Genomic DNA, 16,626 nt, shown 5'->3' with positions numbered 1-16,626 from the left:
CAGACATCCAGGCAGCCAGCCAGATATCCAGGCTGCCAGACATCCATCCACTCATCCATCCATCCAAACATCCAAACATCCAGCCAGCCAGCCAAACATCCAGCCACCCAAACATCCAGCCTGTCAGCCAGACATCCAGCCAGCCAGCCAAACATCCAGCCAGCCAGACATCCAGCCAGCCATCCAGCCAAACATTCAGCCAGCCAGCCAGCCAAACATTCAGCCAGCCAGCCAGACATCCAGGCAGCCAGACATCCATCCAGCCACCCAAACATCTATCCAGCTAGCCAGCCAGCCAGTCAGCCAGACATCCAAGCAGCCAGCCAAACATCCATACATCCATCCAAACTTCCATCCAGCCAGCCATCCATCCATCCATCCAGCCAGCCAGCCAGCCAGCCAAACATCCAGCCACTCAAACATCCATTCATCCAGCCAGCCAGCCAAACATCCATCCAGCCAAACATTCAGCCAGCCAGCCAGACATCCATCCAGCCACCCAAACATCTATCCATCCATCCAGCCAGCCAGCTAGTCACCTAAACATCCAGCCAGTCAGCCAGACATCCAAGCAGCCAGCCAAACATCCATCCAGCCAAACATCCATCCAGCCAAACATCCATCCATCCATCCATCCATCCATCCATCCATCCATCCATCCATCCATCCATCCATCCATCCATCCATCCATCCAAACATCCAGGCAGCCAGACATTCATTCGTCTATCCATACATCCAAACATCCAAATATCCAGCCAGCCAGCCAGCCAGCCAGCCAGATATCCAGGCTTCCAGACATCCATCCACCCATCCATCCATCCAAACATCCAAACATCCAGCCAGTCAGCCAGACATCCAGGCAGCCAGCCAGATATCCAGGCTTCCAGACATCCATCCACCCATCCATCCATCCAAACATTCAAACATCCAGCCAGTCAGCCAGACATCCAGGCAACCAGCCAGATATCCAGGCTTCCAGACATCCATCCACCCATCCATCCATCCATCCATCCAAACATCCAAACATCCAGCCAGTCAGCCAGACATCCAGGCAGCCAGTCAAACATCCAGCCAACCAGACATCCATCCATCCATCCAAACATCCAGCCACCCCAACATCCAGCCAGCCAGCCAAACATCCAGCCAGCCAAACATCCAGTCTGTCAGCCAGACATCCAGGCAGCCAGCCAGCCAAACATCTAGCCAGCCAAACATCCAGCCAGCCAAACATCCATTCAGCCAGCCAGCCAGCCAAACATCCAGCCAGCCAGCCAAACATCCAGCCACCAAAACATCTATCCAGCCATCCAGCCAGCCAGCCAGTCACCTAAACATCCAGCCAGTCAGCCAAACATCTAAGCAGCCAGCCAAACATCCAGCCAGCCAAACAAACATCCATCCATCCATCCAGCCAGCCAGCCATCCAAACATCCAAATATCCAGCCACCCAAACATCCAGCCAGTCAGACAGACAGACAGCGAGCCATCCAGCCACCTAGCCAGCCAGCTAAACGTCAATCCAGCCAAACATCCAGCCACCCAAACATCCAGGCTGCCATGCAGGCTGCCATCCATCCATCCATCCATCCGTCCGTCCGTCCGTCCGTCCGTCCGTCCGTCCGTCCGTCCGTCCGTCCAGCCAGCCAGCCAGCCAGCCAAACATCCAGCCAACCAGACATCCATCCATCCATCAATCCATCCAGCCAGCCAGCCAGCCAGCCAGCCAGCCAGCCAAACATCCAGTCAGCCAGCCAAACATCCAGCCAACCAGACATCCATCCATCCATCCAAACATCTATCCATCCATCCATCCACTCATCCATCCATCCATCCAAACATCCAAACATCCAGTCAGCCAGCCAAACATCCAGTCAGCCAGCCAAACATCCAGCCAACCAGACATCCATCCATCCATCCAAACATCTATCCAGCCAGCCAGCCAGCCAAACATCCAGCCAACCAGACATCCATCCAAACATCCATCCATCCATCCATCCATCCATCCATCCATCCATCCATCCATCCAAACATCCAGGCAGCCAGACATCCAAACATCCAGGCAGCCAGACATCCATTCATCTATCCATACATCCAAACATCCAAATATCCAGCCACCCAAACATCCAGCCAGCCAGCCAGCCAGCCAGATATCCAGGCTTCCAGACATCCATCCAAACATCCAAACATCCAGCCAGTCAGCCAGACATCCAGGCAGCCAGCCAAACATCCAGCCAACCAGACATCCATCCATCCATCCATCCAAACATCCATCCATCCATCCAAACATCCAGCCACCCCAACATCCATCCATCTATCCAAACATCCATTCAGCCAGCCAGCCAGCCAAACATCCAGCCAGCCAGACATCCAGCCAGCCAGTCATCCAGCCAGCCAGCCAGCCAGCCAAACATTCAGCCAGCCAGCCAGACATCCAGCCAGCCAGACAGTCATCCATCCAGCCAGCCAAACATCCAGCCACCCAAACATCTATCCAGCCATCCAGCCAGCCAGCCAGTCACCTAAACATCCAGCCAGTCAGCCAGACATCTAGGCAGCCAGCCAAACATCCAGCCAGCCAAACATCCATCCATCCATCCATCCATCCATCCATCCATCCATCCATCCATCCATCCATCCATCCAGCCAGCCAGCCAGCCAAACATCCATCCAGCCAGACAGTCATCCATCCATCCAGCCAAACATCCAGCCACCAAAATATCTATCCAGCCATCCAGCCAGCCAGCCAGTCACCTAAACATCCAGCCAGTCAGCCAAACATCTAAGCAGCCAGCCAAACATCCAGCCAGCCAAACAAACATCCATCCATCCATCCATCCAGCCATCCATCCATCCATCCATCCATCCATCCATCCATCCATCCATCCATCCATCCAAACATCCAAATATCCAGCCACCCAAACATCCAGCCAGCCAGCCAGCCAGCGAGCCATCCAGCCACCTAGCCAGCCAGCTAAACGTCAATCCAGCCAAACATCCAGGCTGCCATGCAGGCTGCCATCCATCCATCCATCCATCCATCCATCCATCCGTCCGTCCGTCCGTCTGTCCGTCTGTCCAGCCAGCCAGCCAGCCAGCCAACCAAACAGCCAGTCAGCCAGCCAGCCACCCAAACATCCAGCCTATCAGCCAGACATCCAGGCAGCCAGCCAGCCAAACATCTAGCCAGCCAAACATCCAGCCAGCCAAACATCCATTCAGCCAGCCAGCCAGCCAAACATCCAGCCAGCCAGCCAAACATCCAGCCACCAAAACATCTATCCAGCCATCCAGCCAGCCAGCCAGTCACCTAAACATCCAGCCAGTCAGCCAAACATCTAAGCAGCCAGCCAAACATCCAGCCAGCCAAACAAACATCCATCCAGCCAGCCAGCCAGCCAGCCATCCAAACATCCAAATATCCAGCCACCCAAACATCCAGCCAGCCAGACAGACAGACAGCGAGCCATCCAGCCACCTAGCCAGCCAGCTAAACGTCAATCCAGCCAAACATCCAGCCACCCAAACATCCAGGCTGCCATGCAGGCTGCCATCCATCCATCCATCCATCCGTCCGTCCGTCCGTCCGTCCGTCCGTCCGTCCAGCCAGCCAGCCAGCCAGCCAAACATCCAGCCAACCAGACATCCATCCATCCATCAATCCATCCATCCAGCCAGCCAGCCAGCCAGCCAAACATCCAGTCAGCCAGCCAAACATCCAGCCAACCAGACATCCATCCATCCATCCAAACATCTATCCATCCATCCATCCACTCATCCATCCATCCATCCAAACATCCAAACATCCAGTCAGCCAGCCAAACATCCAGTCAGCCAGCCAAACATCCAGCCAACCAGACATCCATCCATCCATCCAAACATCCATCCAGTCAGCCAGCCAGCCAGCCAGCCAGCCTGACATCCAGCCAACCAGCCAAACAGCCAGCCAGCCAGACATTCATCCATCCATCCATCCATCCATCCATCCATCCATCCGTCCGTCCGTCCGTCCGTCCGTCCAGCCAGCCAGCCAGCCAACCAAACAGCCAGCCACCCACCCACCCACCCACCCAAACATCCAGGCAGTCAGATATCCATCCATCCATCCATCCATTCATCCATCCATCCATCCATCCATCCATCCATCCATCCATCCATCCATCCATCCATCCATCCAAACATCCAGGCAGCCAGACATCCAAACATCCAGGCAGCCAGACATCCATTCATCTATCCATACATCCAAACATCCAAATATCCAGCCACCCAAACATCCAGCCAGCCAGCCAGCCAGCCAGATATCCAGGCTTCCAGACATCCATCCAAACATCCAAACATCCAGCCAGTCAGCCAGACATCCAGGCAGCCAGCCAAACATCCAGCCAACCAGACATCCATCCATCCATCCATCCAAACATCCATCCATCCATCCAAACATCCAGCCACCCCAACATCCATCCATCTATCCAAACATCCATTCAGCCAGCCAGCCAGCCAAACATCCAGCCAGCCAGACATCCAGCCAGCCAGTCATCCAGCCAGCCAGCCAGCCAGCCAAACATTCAGCCAGCCAGCCAGACATCCAGCCAGCCAGACAGTCATCCATCCAGCCAGCCAAACATCCAGCCACCCAAACATCTATCCAGCCATCCAGCCAGCCAGCCAGTCACCTAAACATCCAGCCAGTCAGCCAGACATCTAGGCAGCCAGCCAAACATCCAGCCAGCCAAACATCCATCCATCCATCCATCCATCCAGCCAGCCAGCCAGCCAGCCAGCCAGCCAGCCAGCCAGCCAGCCAAACATCCATCCAGCCAGACAGTCATCCATCCATCCAGCCAAACATCCAGCCACCAAAACATCTATCCAGCCATCCAGCCAGCCAGCCAGTCACCTAAACATCCAGCCAGTCAGCCAAACATCTAAGCAGCCAGCCAAACATCCAGCCAGCCAAACAAACATCCATCCATCCATCCATCCATCCATCCATCCATCCATCCATCCATCCATCCATCCATCCATCCATCCATCCAAACATCCAAATATCCAGCCACCCAAACATCCAGCCAGCCAGCCAGCCAGCGAGCCATCCAGCCACCTAGCCAGCCAGCTAAACGTCAATCCAGCCAAACATCCAGGCTGCCATGCAGGCTGCCATCCATCCATCCATCCATCCATCCATCCATCCGTCCGTCCGTCCGTCTGTCCGTCTGTCCAGCCAGCCAGCCAGCCAGCCAACCAAACAGCCAGTCAGCCAGCCAGCCACCCAAACATCCAGGCAGGCAGATATCCATCCATCCATCCATCCATCCACCCAAACATCGAGGCAGCCAGACATCCAGCCAACCAGACATCCATCCATCCATCCAAACATCCAGCCACCCAAACATCCAGGCAGCCAGACATCCAGGCAGCCAGACATCCATTCATCTATCCATACATCCAAACATCCAAATATCCAGCCACCCAAACATCCAGCCAGCCAGCCAGCCAGATATCCAGGCTGCCAGACATCCATCCACTCATCCATCCATCCAAACATCCAAACATCCAGCCACCCAAACATCCAGCCTGTCAGCCAGACATCCAGCCAGCCAGCCAAACATCCAGCCAACCAGACATCCAGCCAGCCAGCCTGCCAAACATCCAGCCACTCAAACATCCATTCATCCATCCAGCCAGCCAAACATCCATCCAGCCAGACATCCAGCCAGCCATCCAGCCATCCAGCCAAACATTCAGCCAGCCATCCAGCCAAACATTCAGCCAGCCAGCCAGACATCCAGGCAGCCAGACATCCATCCAGCCACCCAAACATCTATCCAGCTAGCCAGCCAGCCAGCTAGTCACCTAAACATCCAGCCAGTCAGCCAGACATCCAAGCAGCCAGCCAAACATCCATACATCCATCCAAACTTCCATCCAGCCATCCAGCCATCCAGCCATCCATCCAGCCAGCCAGCCAGCCAAACATCCAGCCACTCAAACATCCATTCATCCAGCCAGCCAGCCAAACATCCATCTAGCCAGACATCCAGCCAGCCATCCAGCCAAACATTCAGCCAGCCAGCCAGCCAAACATTTAGCCAGCCAGCCAGACATCCATCCAGCCACCCAAACATCTATCCAGCCAGCCAGCCAGCCAGCTAGTCACCTAAACATCCAGCCAGTCAGCCAGACATCCAAGCAGCCAGCCAAACATCCAGCCAGCCAAACATCCAGCCAGCCAAACATCCATCCAGCCAAACATCCATCCATCCATCCATCCATCCATCCATCCATCCATCCATCCATCCATCCATCCATCCATCCAAACATCCAGGCAGCCAGACATTCATTCGTCTATCCATACATCCAAACATCCAAATATCCAGCCAGCCAGCCAGCCAGCCAGCCAGATATCCAGGCTTCCAGACATCCATCCACCCATCCATCCATCCAAACATCCAAACATCCAGCCAGTCAGCCAGACATCCAGGCAGCCAGCCAGATATCCAGGCTTCCAGACATCCATCCACCCATCCATCCATCCAAACATTCAAACATCCAAACATCCAGCCAGTCAGCCAGACAACCAGGCAACCAGCCAGATATCCAGGCTTCCAGACATCCATCCACCCATCCATCCATCCATCCAAACATCCAAACATCCAGCCAGTCAGCCAGACATCCAGGCAGCCAGCCAGATATCCAGGCTGCCAGACATCCATCCATCCACCCATCCATCCATCCAAACATTCAAACATCCAAACATCCAGCCAGTCAGCCAGACATCCAGGCAGCCAGCCAGATATCCAGGCTTCCAGACATCCATCCACCCATCCATCCATCCAAACATCCAAACATCCAGCCAGTCAGCCAGACATCCAGGCAGCCAGCCAAATATCCAGGCTTCCAGACATCCATCCACCCATCCATCCATCCATCCAAACATTCAAACATCCAGCCAGTCAGCCAGACATCCAGGCAGCCAGCCAGATATCCAGGCTGCCAGACATCCAGCCATTCATCTATCCATCCATCCATCCATCCAGACAATAAAGGCGGACCCCACCCTTGTCCTTAAGCACCTCCCTCCCCCCTCTTGCCAAGTAAGTATAAAAGGAAGCACTAGACCTGGTTGGAGTCTTTGGACCTGAAGAAGACTCTAGGACCACAGGGCTTCCCCTCCCTTCCTCCTTCCCAGGGACATCCTGCAGAGAAGCACCAAAGGGGAGCACTGCATCCGCCAGACCTGTCTGGCTGACCAGAAGCGGCAGTAACTGTGCAAAGAGGGGAGGAGACTCCCAGAGAGACGTGGCCAGATGGGCCTAGCCAAGGAGAGGACAGAGCGCAAGGGAAAGCTGCAGGAGCAGCAGCAGCAGCAGCAGCAGCAGCAGCAGCAAGAACAGCTAGCTAAAGCACTCCCTCAGCAGGCCCCCATCCAAAGCCAAGGAAGCCAAGCCGTCGGGGAGGGAAAGCCAGGGGAAGCCCGGAAGCAGCTCCAGAGGAACAACACTTGCACGGGCAGAGCGGAGAAACGGCCTCTGCCCCAGAACAGCCAGTCTGGCCCTCCCCGCAAGAGACGCCCTGTGCATGTGGACCCTCTAGAAAGTTTCAGCTCCTGCCGACCTGCTCTTCCTTGCCCTCCTCCCACAAGATGCCCCAAATCCCCTCAGCCCCTTCCCTGGGAAAGGCCTGCCAGTCCTCCCGTGAAGCTGGCCACAGAGCCCCTACAGAAGCGGCCACCTCTGCCTGCTGAGACCTCTGGCCGGCGTTGGACTTGGGCCGTTCCTCCCAAAGCAGGGCTCTTTGCCCCCCACCGCCTTCCCCCCAGCAGGCCTGCGGGCATGGCTGAGCCAGCTGGGCCCGTTGCCACGCAGCGCGCCCTGCCTGCCTCAGCCGTGTCTAGGCCAGCAGCTCCTTCTCAGCCACGGCCTCTGAGCCCGACAGCCTGCCCTCCTGCCCAGCTGCAGCCAGGCCTCCTGGGTCAGCTGCTGCCCTCCGCCCCCCAGGAGTCGGCTGACAGTCGCTCGCCCAGGCAGGCCGAGGGGCTTCGTGGCGCTCAGCCCCAGCCCCGGGGCCAGGTCCAATGGCTAGCCCCACCAGGCTGCTTTCCCGTGATCGCAACGGGGAGGAAGCTCCCCATCTCTGGGCCCGAGATATCGAGGCCCATCTCCAAGGAGCAGAGGCCTGAGCGGCAAGCCATGAAGATGCAGGCCCAGCGGGAGCGGGAGCATGCCGCCCAATACACTGGCCTGGGCAGGAGCCACTTTTTCCTCCAGCGGCAGCACGACCTGGAAGTCGCCAATCACTATGGCTACATGATCTGAGCCGAGCAGCGAGGACTGCCGGCTACCAGGCCTTTGGACACGACGTGAAGAGGAAGCTCTTCATTGACCTCCCAGGCCTGCTAAGCCGGCAGGGCTCCTCACGGTGCGGGGAGCCGGAAAGACACTCTCTCCAGCCCTCAGCTAGGATTACTGAAACGTGCCATTAGAGGTCAAAGCTCCCGGGACGGCACCTGATAGTGCTTGCAGTGTTGAATTCGGGGGGAGTTGCCTGATGGATCCTTAAGGCAGGAATCCAGCATTGCAGAGACATGCCACGAGCAGAAGCTCAGAGGGGATGTGATACCTGAACTCTTCCAGGTGCTGGACTCGTCCCGATCTGGGAGAAAGGCCGACAGGACGACCTTGGCCTCACCCAGGGTAAGATCCTGCCGGCCCAGTCTCCCCAGCGAGTGACCGGTCTTTCCAGGGGCACCTGTCCCACCTGCCTATTCCTGAGGCTGCTTCTGAGATGTAATGGTGACTGCACGATCCCTTGTCAACCGGGGCTCTTACCTGAGGGCAAAGCGAGTTCCCGATGCCCGATTCTCACGCTGCTGTGCTGAGCCATGGGCAACCAGCTGGAGGCTGGCCTGATCACCTCCCGGCTTTGACCTAGGATCGCATGTTCCTATCATCTGAGCAAGTGGTGGGCTGCAGAGAAGGGCGACATGCCAGTCTGTCCGGTGACACTGGCTGCAGGCTGAACATGTAGTCATTCCACATCCCTGACACCTGAGTCCTAGGCTGGTTAGCCGTCTGCCTGCTCATGCCTCCACAGTGTCGATGCTGCACTGCATTCCTTTTTTTTTTTCTTTTTCTTTCTTTAATTCGGGTTTTCTGTTTTTTGTTTTGTTTTGTTATGATCATTTAAATTTTTATTATTATTATTATTGTTGTTGTTGTTTTTCTTGGCAATGAGGTTTAAGTGACTTGCCCAGGGTCACACAGCTTGTTAGGTGTCCAGTGTCTGAGGTTGGATTGGAACTCAGGTTCTCCTGAATCCAGGACCAGTGCTTTATCCACTGCGCCACCTGCCTGCCACACCGGCCATGCATTTATGTTTTCAGCTGCCCCCAATATGGAGCAAGGTGGAGGAGGCCCAACACCCGTGAGCCTGTGACATGGAAGCCCATCGGCAAGGAGCAGGGGCCCGAGAGGGATGCCAGTGAAGAGGCATGCCCAGCACGAGCAAGAGCATGCTGACTAATACACTTGCTGGGGCAAGCGGGACCTTTTCCTCCAGCTGTCAAAGGACCTGGACATCACAAGGCATTGCACCTAGAGCATCAGGGTCCAACAGCTGGGATGCATTCACAGGCCCTGTGAGCACCAAATGTCTGTACAGACTCTGATGGAGATACATTTGCTTCTGACCCTACTGATTCAGATACTTCAATAAACGCCCAATAGAGCTCTTCTGGCCAAACACCAGAAGGAGGAGCCATGGAAAAGTCTCCCTGCTTGTCTTCTTTGGGGCGCTTTCAGTCTCGGGTGCTAGGCTATACAATCCTATACAGATCGCCACGAGGGATTTATACAGAGGAATTCCTTGTGAGTGTGTATCCACTCACCCACTCTCACCCCCTCCCCTTTCCCCATGAGTTAGGCACACTAAGCCACACAATTGTTTTGGTTGGGAGGGGGACTGCAATTCAGCTGAGGGAGGTTTGGTGAGAAAGCAACAAGGGAGGGAGAAGAGGAAGACGGTGTGTGTGGGGGGTGGCGGGTGGCGGGTGGCGGGTGGCGGGTGGAGGGGTGTGGGAGCTATAGGGAAGTGGGAAAGCTGTCGAGCCAGGCGAAGGGGATACCAGCAGCATCAAGGCTGAGACGTGTAATTGGGTAAGGGATTGGACTTGGGTTGTGGAGGACCTGGGTATCCATGCCACCTGCCATCCAAGGGGTTTCCACGTGGGGCCCTGGGGAAAAGTCACATCACTTCAATGGGGAATCAGCATTCAAGGGGGCCAAGCGTTCTGAGTACTGCCAATCAGCCTGTTCAATGGAGTGGGCAATCAAGGATGGGTGGGTTGTCAGTGGTCTGTTTTGGGTCACCAAAAAGGAAAATTCGCGCAGGCCTGGTAACCCGGAAGGGCTCCTCTCCATGCAGGGAGACAGAAAAACACTATCAGCCATCCATCCAGCCATCCATCTAGCCATCCATCCAGCCAGATATCCAGGCAGCCAGACATCCATTCATGCCCATGAGAGTATCAGAAGTGGTAGGGATCTTTAAAAATACATTGGGGGGGCAGCTAGGTGGCGCAGTGGATAGAGCACCGGCCCTGGAGTCAGGAGTACCTGAGTTCAAATCTGGCCTCAGACACTTAACACACTTAGCTGTGTGATCCTGGGCAAGTCACTTAACCCCAATTGCCTCACTAAAAAAAAAAAATTAAAAAAAAATACATTGGGTATGTGAAAGATGGAATTCTCCCTTGGCTATGGGGTGAACTACAGAGCACCTAAGGCCCTTTTGCCTGACACCGTGATTCTAAAGTCCCATCCCACTCACCTGAACTTTGGTTCTCAGGATTCCGGGACCCATGTCCTCCTGCTCAATGCTGCACTTGCTGGGATGGACCAAATCTTCTGCAGGCTGAGCAGAGAAAAGACGAGGAACCATGAGGGAGAGTGGCTTTCTTTTTGCACCTTCTAGACATGAGGTCGCCACCCCAACACACAGGGTTTAAGTATCTGCAGCAGCTACCTGGGCTCTGTCCTTTTCTGAGGAGAGCCCAGACTCCTAGAGAAGGCTCAGGTCACCAAATGCTACTCCCAGGCAACAAAAGCTTAGCCAACAAGTTGCAAGGGAAGCAGACGTGGATTTCAATGGGGGCTCACATATGCCAGACATGGGAGCCCATCTCCGTCTCTGTGCCCCAGACTCCCCGAGTCCTGGCCCCTTCCCATCGCACACAGCCCTTCCTGATCCTCACAGCTGCTGAGCCTCCCCACAGCTCACCCTGAGTCTGTCTCTATCTACCCACATGTCCCGATAGAATGGAAGCTCGTCCCTAGACCCCAGCACCTCCTGCAGGGCCTGGCCCATCAAGGCCTGTCGGTTGGTGATGGGAAACAGCGAGTGAGCCGGGGGGCTCAGATCTCCACGGGCACCTCCCGGGGAGGTGAGAAGGCACAGCCAGCACTCCTGCCGCAACTGGTCCTGCGGCCATTCCCTGCCCACAGAACTGGGCCGACCCTCAACCCACAGAATAAGGGAGGCGGCGGGGTCAGGCTCAGAAACTGAGGTGTTCTGACAGTACATCCCATCGCCGCCCTGGGGCACTGAGAGAGGTAGGGAGGGCTCGACCTCCCGAGCGCACGAGACACCAGCCAGCCAGGCATCAGTGACGGGCCATGGAGGAGGGCGGGACGCGGAAAGGTCTGGTCCTCAGGCCCTGGCTAGGTGGGGATGGGGAGCGCTGGGATAAAAACATTAAAAATGCAGGTCGTTGTCCTCAAGGAGCTCAGTATGGTGGGGGCAGGAGGGGGCTGAGGTGGGAGGGGACAGCCTGGGTCCTAAGATTGCACAGGAGAGCCCCGAGTTAGGGTTAGGGTAGGCAAGGAGGTTTCAGTTCTAGGTCTGCCGGGATAGCCAGGATGTCTGGGTTCTTGAAGTTCTAGATTCTGGGTTTAGAATGAGAAGATGGGGGGGGGGGCAGCTAGGTGCCGCAGTGGATAGAGCACAAGCCCTGGATTCAGGAGGACCTGAATTTAAATCCGACCTCAGACACTTGACACTAGCTGTGTGACCCTGGGCAAGTCACTTAACTCCCAATGCCCCGCAAAAAAAAAAAAAAAAAAAAGGGAATGAGAAGATGGGGGGGGTCCCAGTCCCCACTCTGCTCCAACTCACGGGATTGTGGCAAATTCCCCCCGGAGTCCCGGTTAGTGACCCCCGAGGTGACAAATCTGGGACCCCTGAGGATCCCTTCTCCCTTCCACTCTGGCTTCCCTTGGCCTCGCCGGGCAGGACCTGAGATGAGCCTTGAAGGCTGGGAAAAGAGCTTGAAAGCCAGTGACTGCCTAGAAGGCTAAGCCAGGGGCTCTTCCAAAGGGGGTGCCCCCCCCCCGGATATTCAGTCTGGGCTTTGCCTCCCCGCCTCCGCTGGGGTCCTGCCCCTCTCTGGGCCTCATTCCCTCGGTGAATCCATTGGGCGGAGGAGGGGCTGCCAGAATGACCAGGACAGCTGGGAGTGCGGGTGAGGGAGGGGCTTCTCTGGAGGGAGTGGGCTGCTCAGGATGCCTGGTCCCTTTGAGGGGAGCTGGAGTTTTGGGACGTTTGTGGCCTTTCGTAGGGTTGGAGCTACCGATGCCTGGGTCCTTTCGGGGGGAAGGCTCGGGGTTCCGCATATTTGGGTCCCTTTAGGAGACAGGGTCCCTTTGGAGGGCTGGGGGACTCTGAATTCCTGGGTTCCCTTGGGGGGGGTGTCAGGGCCTTCAATTTCTGAGATCCTTTTGGGGGAAGGGAGCTCAGGACATTTGGGTCCCTTTAGGGCTCTGGGGCTCAGGACGTCTGGGTCAGCCCACCCCGGTAACCCCTCCGGGAGACTCACCATAGGGCCGCTGTGGACATCGGTCATACAGAAAACGGAGGCGGAAGCGGCATGTGGTGCGGCGCAGAGCCTCCTGGGAGATGTAGTCCGAACTCCTCTTCGGCGCGAGGCTTCCTGGGAGATGTTGCCCGGAATCGCCCTTAACACGGGGCCTCCTGGGAAATATAGTTCCGCATCCCCCTGGGGAGGGGACTGAGGGAGGGCCTCTGGTGGGCGTGACTCATGTTGAGGGCATCCCTAAAGCCCCAGGGGAGAAGGCAAGTGTGGGGGCAGGCAATGCCTTCCCACTCACGCCCAGCTCGCCCTGAAAGGCTGTATCTGAACCCTGGACCAAGCAGCTAAGGTGGAGGTTTATTGATGCTGCGGGTGGTGGCGTCTGCACAAGACGTCAGGGATCCCGTGGCGCGGGGCTGGGAAGTCAGCGTTTCATCTCCCACCTCCACGCCTTTGCCTTGGCTGGCACGGCTGCCGGGTTGGCCTTTCCCTGGGCAGAAGGCTGTGTGGTTTACGTGTATCCTCCGACCCTGCTCGGCCAGAGGCTCCTGAAGAAAGCTGCTTTCTCTCCACTTTCCCCGTGTGTATTGGGGAGGGGGTCCCCCACAATTGCCAGGCAAAGAAGGCCTAGTACCAGGGATAGTCTAGGGTCATGTGTAAGCTTTGCCATGGAATAGTTCGAGCTTCTTTTGCTGTTTACATTTATTCTGTGTGAGGCTCGAGGTCATGTTCATAGGCTCTGCCTACCACCAACCACTCCACCCCTCATGACCCACTCATACAATCTTTCCGATATCTTCTGCAAGGTTCCCTGAGTAGTATATGAGTGGTTTAGAGGAAGCAGAGGATGCTACCAATGAATTACATTGGAGGCACAGCCCACAACAGCAATACAATCACAAGTAAGGAGACAACATGACCAATAAGAGAACCACTACAGTTATAATTTTCTTCCATTCCACCCCTAGGAAGGCCAAGGAAGAATTGATGGCATTGCGTGATTAGTGGGAGAACTGGATTTCTGGCCTTAATTCAGTATGGGCCAGCTGAATTTCTGAAATAAGTTCAGAGACAAAACAAAACAAAACAAAACAAACAAACAAAAACCCATGGATTGATTTTAGAGGGGAGATTTACATGTCACCAAGATAACTGAGAGAACTCAGTATACAGATACAGTGAAGCAAAAAGCCAAAGTAGTACAATCCACTCTTTTATTTTTGTGGGGCAATGAGGATTAAGTGACTTGCCCAGGGTCACACTGCTAGTAAGTGTCAAGTGTCTGAGATCAAATTTGAACTCAGGTCCTGAATCCAGGGCCAGTGATTTATCCACTGCGCCACCTAGCAGCCCCCTAACCCATTCCCAATGTCTAGCTTATCAACACATTTCATTTTGGATCTCAGATGTCCCATGTAGTTGTCTGGTCTCTGGAAACTTTTTTTTCTTGGAGATCCTCTTTAGTATATTTGCTTTTCTGGTTCCAAGTTACTTGTTGAGGCTCCTTAGATGTTCCTGCTAAAACCTTTTATAAACTAGATCTTGATACAAGTTAGCATAGCCTCTCAAATTTTACTTCTCCAATAACTAGTTCATATGATAAGAACTAACTGGAACCTTATGGTTTTGATCTTATCACCAATAGAGCTATAAGGGGAACATCAAATTAGGAACCCATGGTTCACTTGAAACTTTGGAGAATTTAGATTTTTACATGTACCATTAGAATCATTTACATTGGATACATGTGATTGTCTGATCTTGTTGCTTTCTCAGAAATTTTCCACTCCAATTAATTCCAAGAGTATCAGATGCTATTGAGGATCTAATCCTATATATTAAAATATAGGTAACAACACTCTTGGTAGGTAGAGATTTTGCAACCCCAGGTTCAATGGTTACACAAATGAATTTTCTTAAAAGAGGCTGACTTTACTCCAATTGTAGCAAAAGACCTTGGAGGTGATGTATAGATACACTTAATTAATTAATTCCCAATTGTATACATAGAACGGTATATATCAAAAAAGTTGCCTATAGTAGAACATGTTCAGTTGCTAACCATATTCAAAAGAAATAGATGTTACACAAACATTATTCTCCACTAAGATGACTCATTGCAATGAAATTTATTCCTTAAAAGCCCTTTGAAGTTTCTGACTTTAACCTCAAAAATGAATAGATTCATATCTTTGTTTCACAAGCTTTTCTTTTTCTTTCTTTTTTCTTTTTTTAGTGAGGCAATTGGGGTTAAGTGACTTGCCTAGGGTCACACAGGGAATAAGTGTTAAGTGTCTGAGGCTAGATTCGAACTCAGGTACTCCTGACTCCAGGGCCAGTGCTCTATCCACTGCGCCACCTAGCTGCCCCATTTCACAAGCTTTTTAACCTTTATCCAATTATTCCCACAGCATTCTGAAAAAAAAAAGAGATATTTCAGGGATTTGATCTTATATATGACTTTTTAAGTATTGGCAGGCAGATGACAAAGTGCAAGTACTAATTTACTTCATTGGGATGTGGAATGACTTCACATTCAGATGAAAAACTGTAAGACCTTACATACTGGCATTGAGCTCACATCTTCTACTGATCACCTGCCCTGATTATAGAAATTTGTTATAAAAGAATAAAGCAGGGACATGATTATAACAGCATCAAAACTGGTCCTTCAGGCCTAAGCCTAAAGACACAGAATGACTCAATGCATGTATGCCAGGGTAAAGTATCTCTAGCTCTGTTTGATTTCAGGTAGGAGTCACAGTTGACAACCAATAATGAAGTAATAATTTCACCTCATAGCCAGACTCAGGTATAACCAGGTTGGGAACAGTCCTGTTCAAAAGGATGGGGAAACTGAGTCAGGAGTGTCCTATCTCCAGCTATTCCAAGGTCCTCCTCTTTTTTCCAGATATAGACCTCCACCTGTTCAGGATCACACTCTCTCTGCGTATCTTGTGCCATTTCTCTTGAATAAGCAGATTACTGACTTAATGATAGATCGGACAACTATACCTGAATTCAAAACTCAAAAACAATTTCAGTTACAGTCCCAAGAGCTTTTACCTCAAAGGACTAGTTTCACTGATCAGAACTTAGGATCAGATACAGTTATTTTCCTTCATGGTGTTACAATAAACAATAAAAGTTTACCAGAACTCATAGGCATGAGATTTCACTTAACGTGCTTCTTTCTTTTCTTTTTCTATTCAAGTTTAAACACGTCCTGGTGTAAATATCAGTAATTAGAAATCACTTCCATAAACAAACTTGTAAATTCTCAGTAATCCACTTTCATTGTTTAGAAATTCTACAACCCGTAACTGGCTTGTTTTCTCAGGGCTGATGGCCTTGCCCAAATGCTTTCCAGAAGCCTTGCAAGTTACAGATAAAAGGGGTTCTCTACAAGGTCTTTTCTGGGTACCTTTTCCTCATGCGATAATTAACTTTCCCCCCTTTTTTCTCCATGATTTTTCTAATCCTTACCGAGTCTTATTACTCATTAATGGACCTAACTGGTAGTTCTCATCTTTGCATAGGCTATAAATCTTCCATTAAGCAATGCAAAGAGCTGGCATCATATGGGATTCTCTGGGCATGCCCGTGTTTATATGGCTTAGGCCACCCCTCCTTTGTCCAGGTGGATGTGGGTAGCTGAGCTAGGCTTCACCTCTAACAGATGTGCCAACTTTCCCTCAGGGATGAGGGTGGCCAGGATTCACCCTGTGGAAACCTTGATTCCCAAGCCCATTTATTTGTCATCCTGC

At 53.1% G+C, this 16,626-nt stretch overlaps 1 protein-coding gene across 2 annotated transcripts in view; it reads right to left on the bottom strand.

The window, feature by feature from the left end:
* LOC122749113 (zinc finger protein 260-like) overlaps positions 1-12,942 on the bottom strand; it is a 29,871-nt gene extending 16,929 nt beyond the window's left edge. Inside the window, exons 1-3 of one of the 2 annotated variants that reach the window (XM_043995298.1) lie at positions 12,866-12,890; positions 10,822-10,905; positions 8,823-8,960 (exon numbers count right to left, since the gene is read on the bottom strand). Coding sequence is in view for 1 of the 2 variants with exons in the window: in XM_043995297.1 (XP_043851232.1) it covers positions 10,822-10,905; positions 12,866-12,892 (111 nt within the window). In the remaining variant the exon portion in view is untranslated. Of the gene's footprint in view, positions 1-8,822; positions 8,961-10,821; positions 10,906-12,865 lie in introns of both variants that reach the window. The other variant, XM_043995297.1, reaches the window with a different exon arrangement.
* Between the last annotated feature and the right edge of the window lie 3,684 nt (positions 12,943-16,626).

The sequence above is a fragment of the Dromiciops gliroides genome, chromosome 3 (genome assembly GCF_019393635.1).
Source record: "Dromiciops gliroides isolate mDroGli1 chromosome 3, mDroGli1.pri, whole genome shotgun sequence".
NCBI lineage: Eukaryota > Metazoa > Chordata > Mammalia > Microbiotheria > Microbiotheriidae > Dromiciops > Dromiciops gliroides.
Note: the sequence above shows the minus strand (reverse complement) of the source record. Positions and strands in the feature narration are given on the sequence as shown.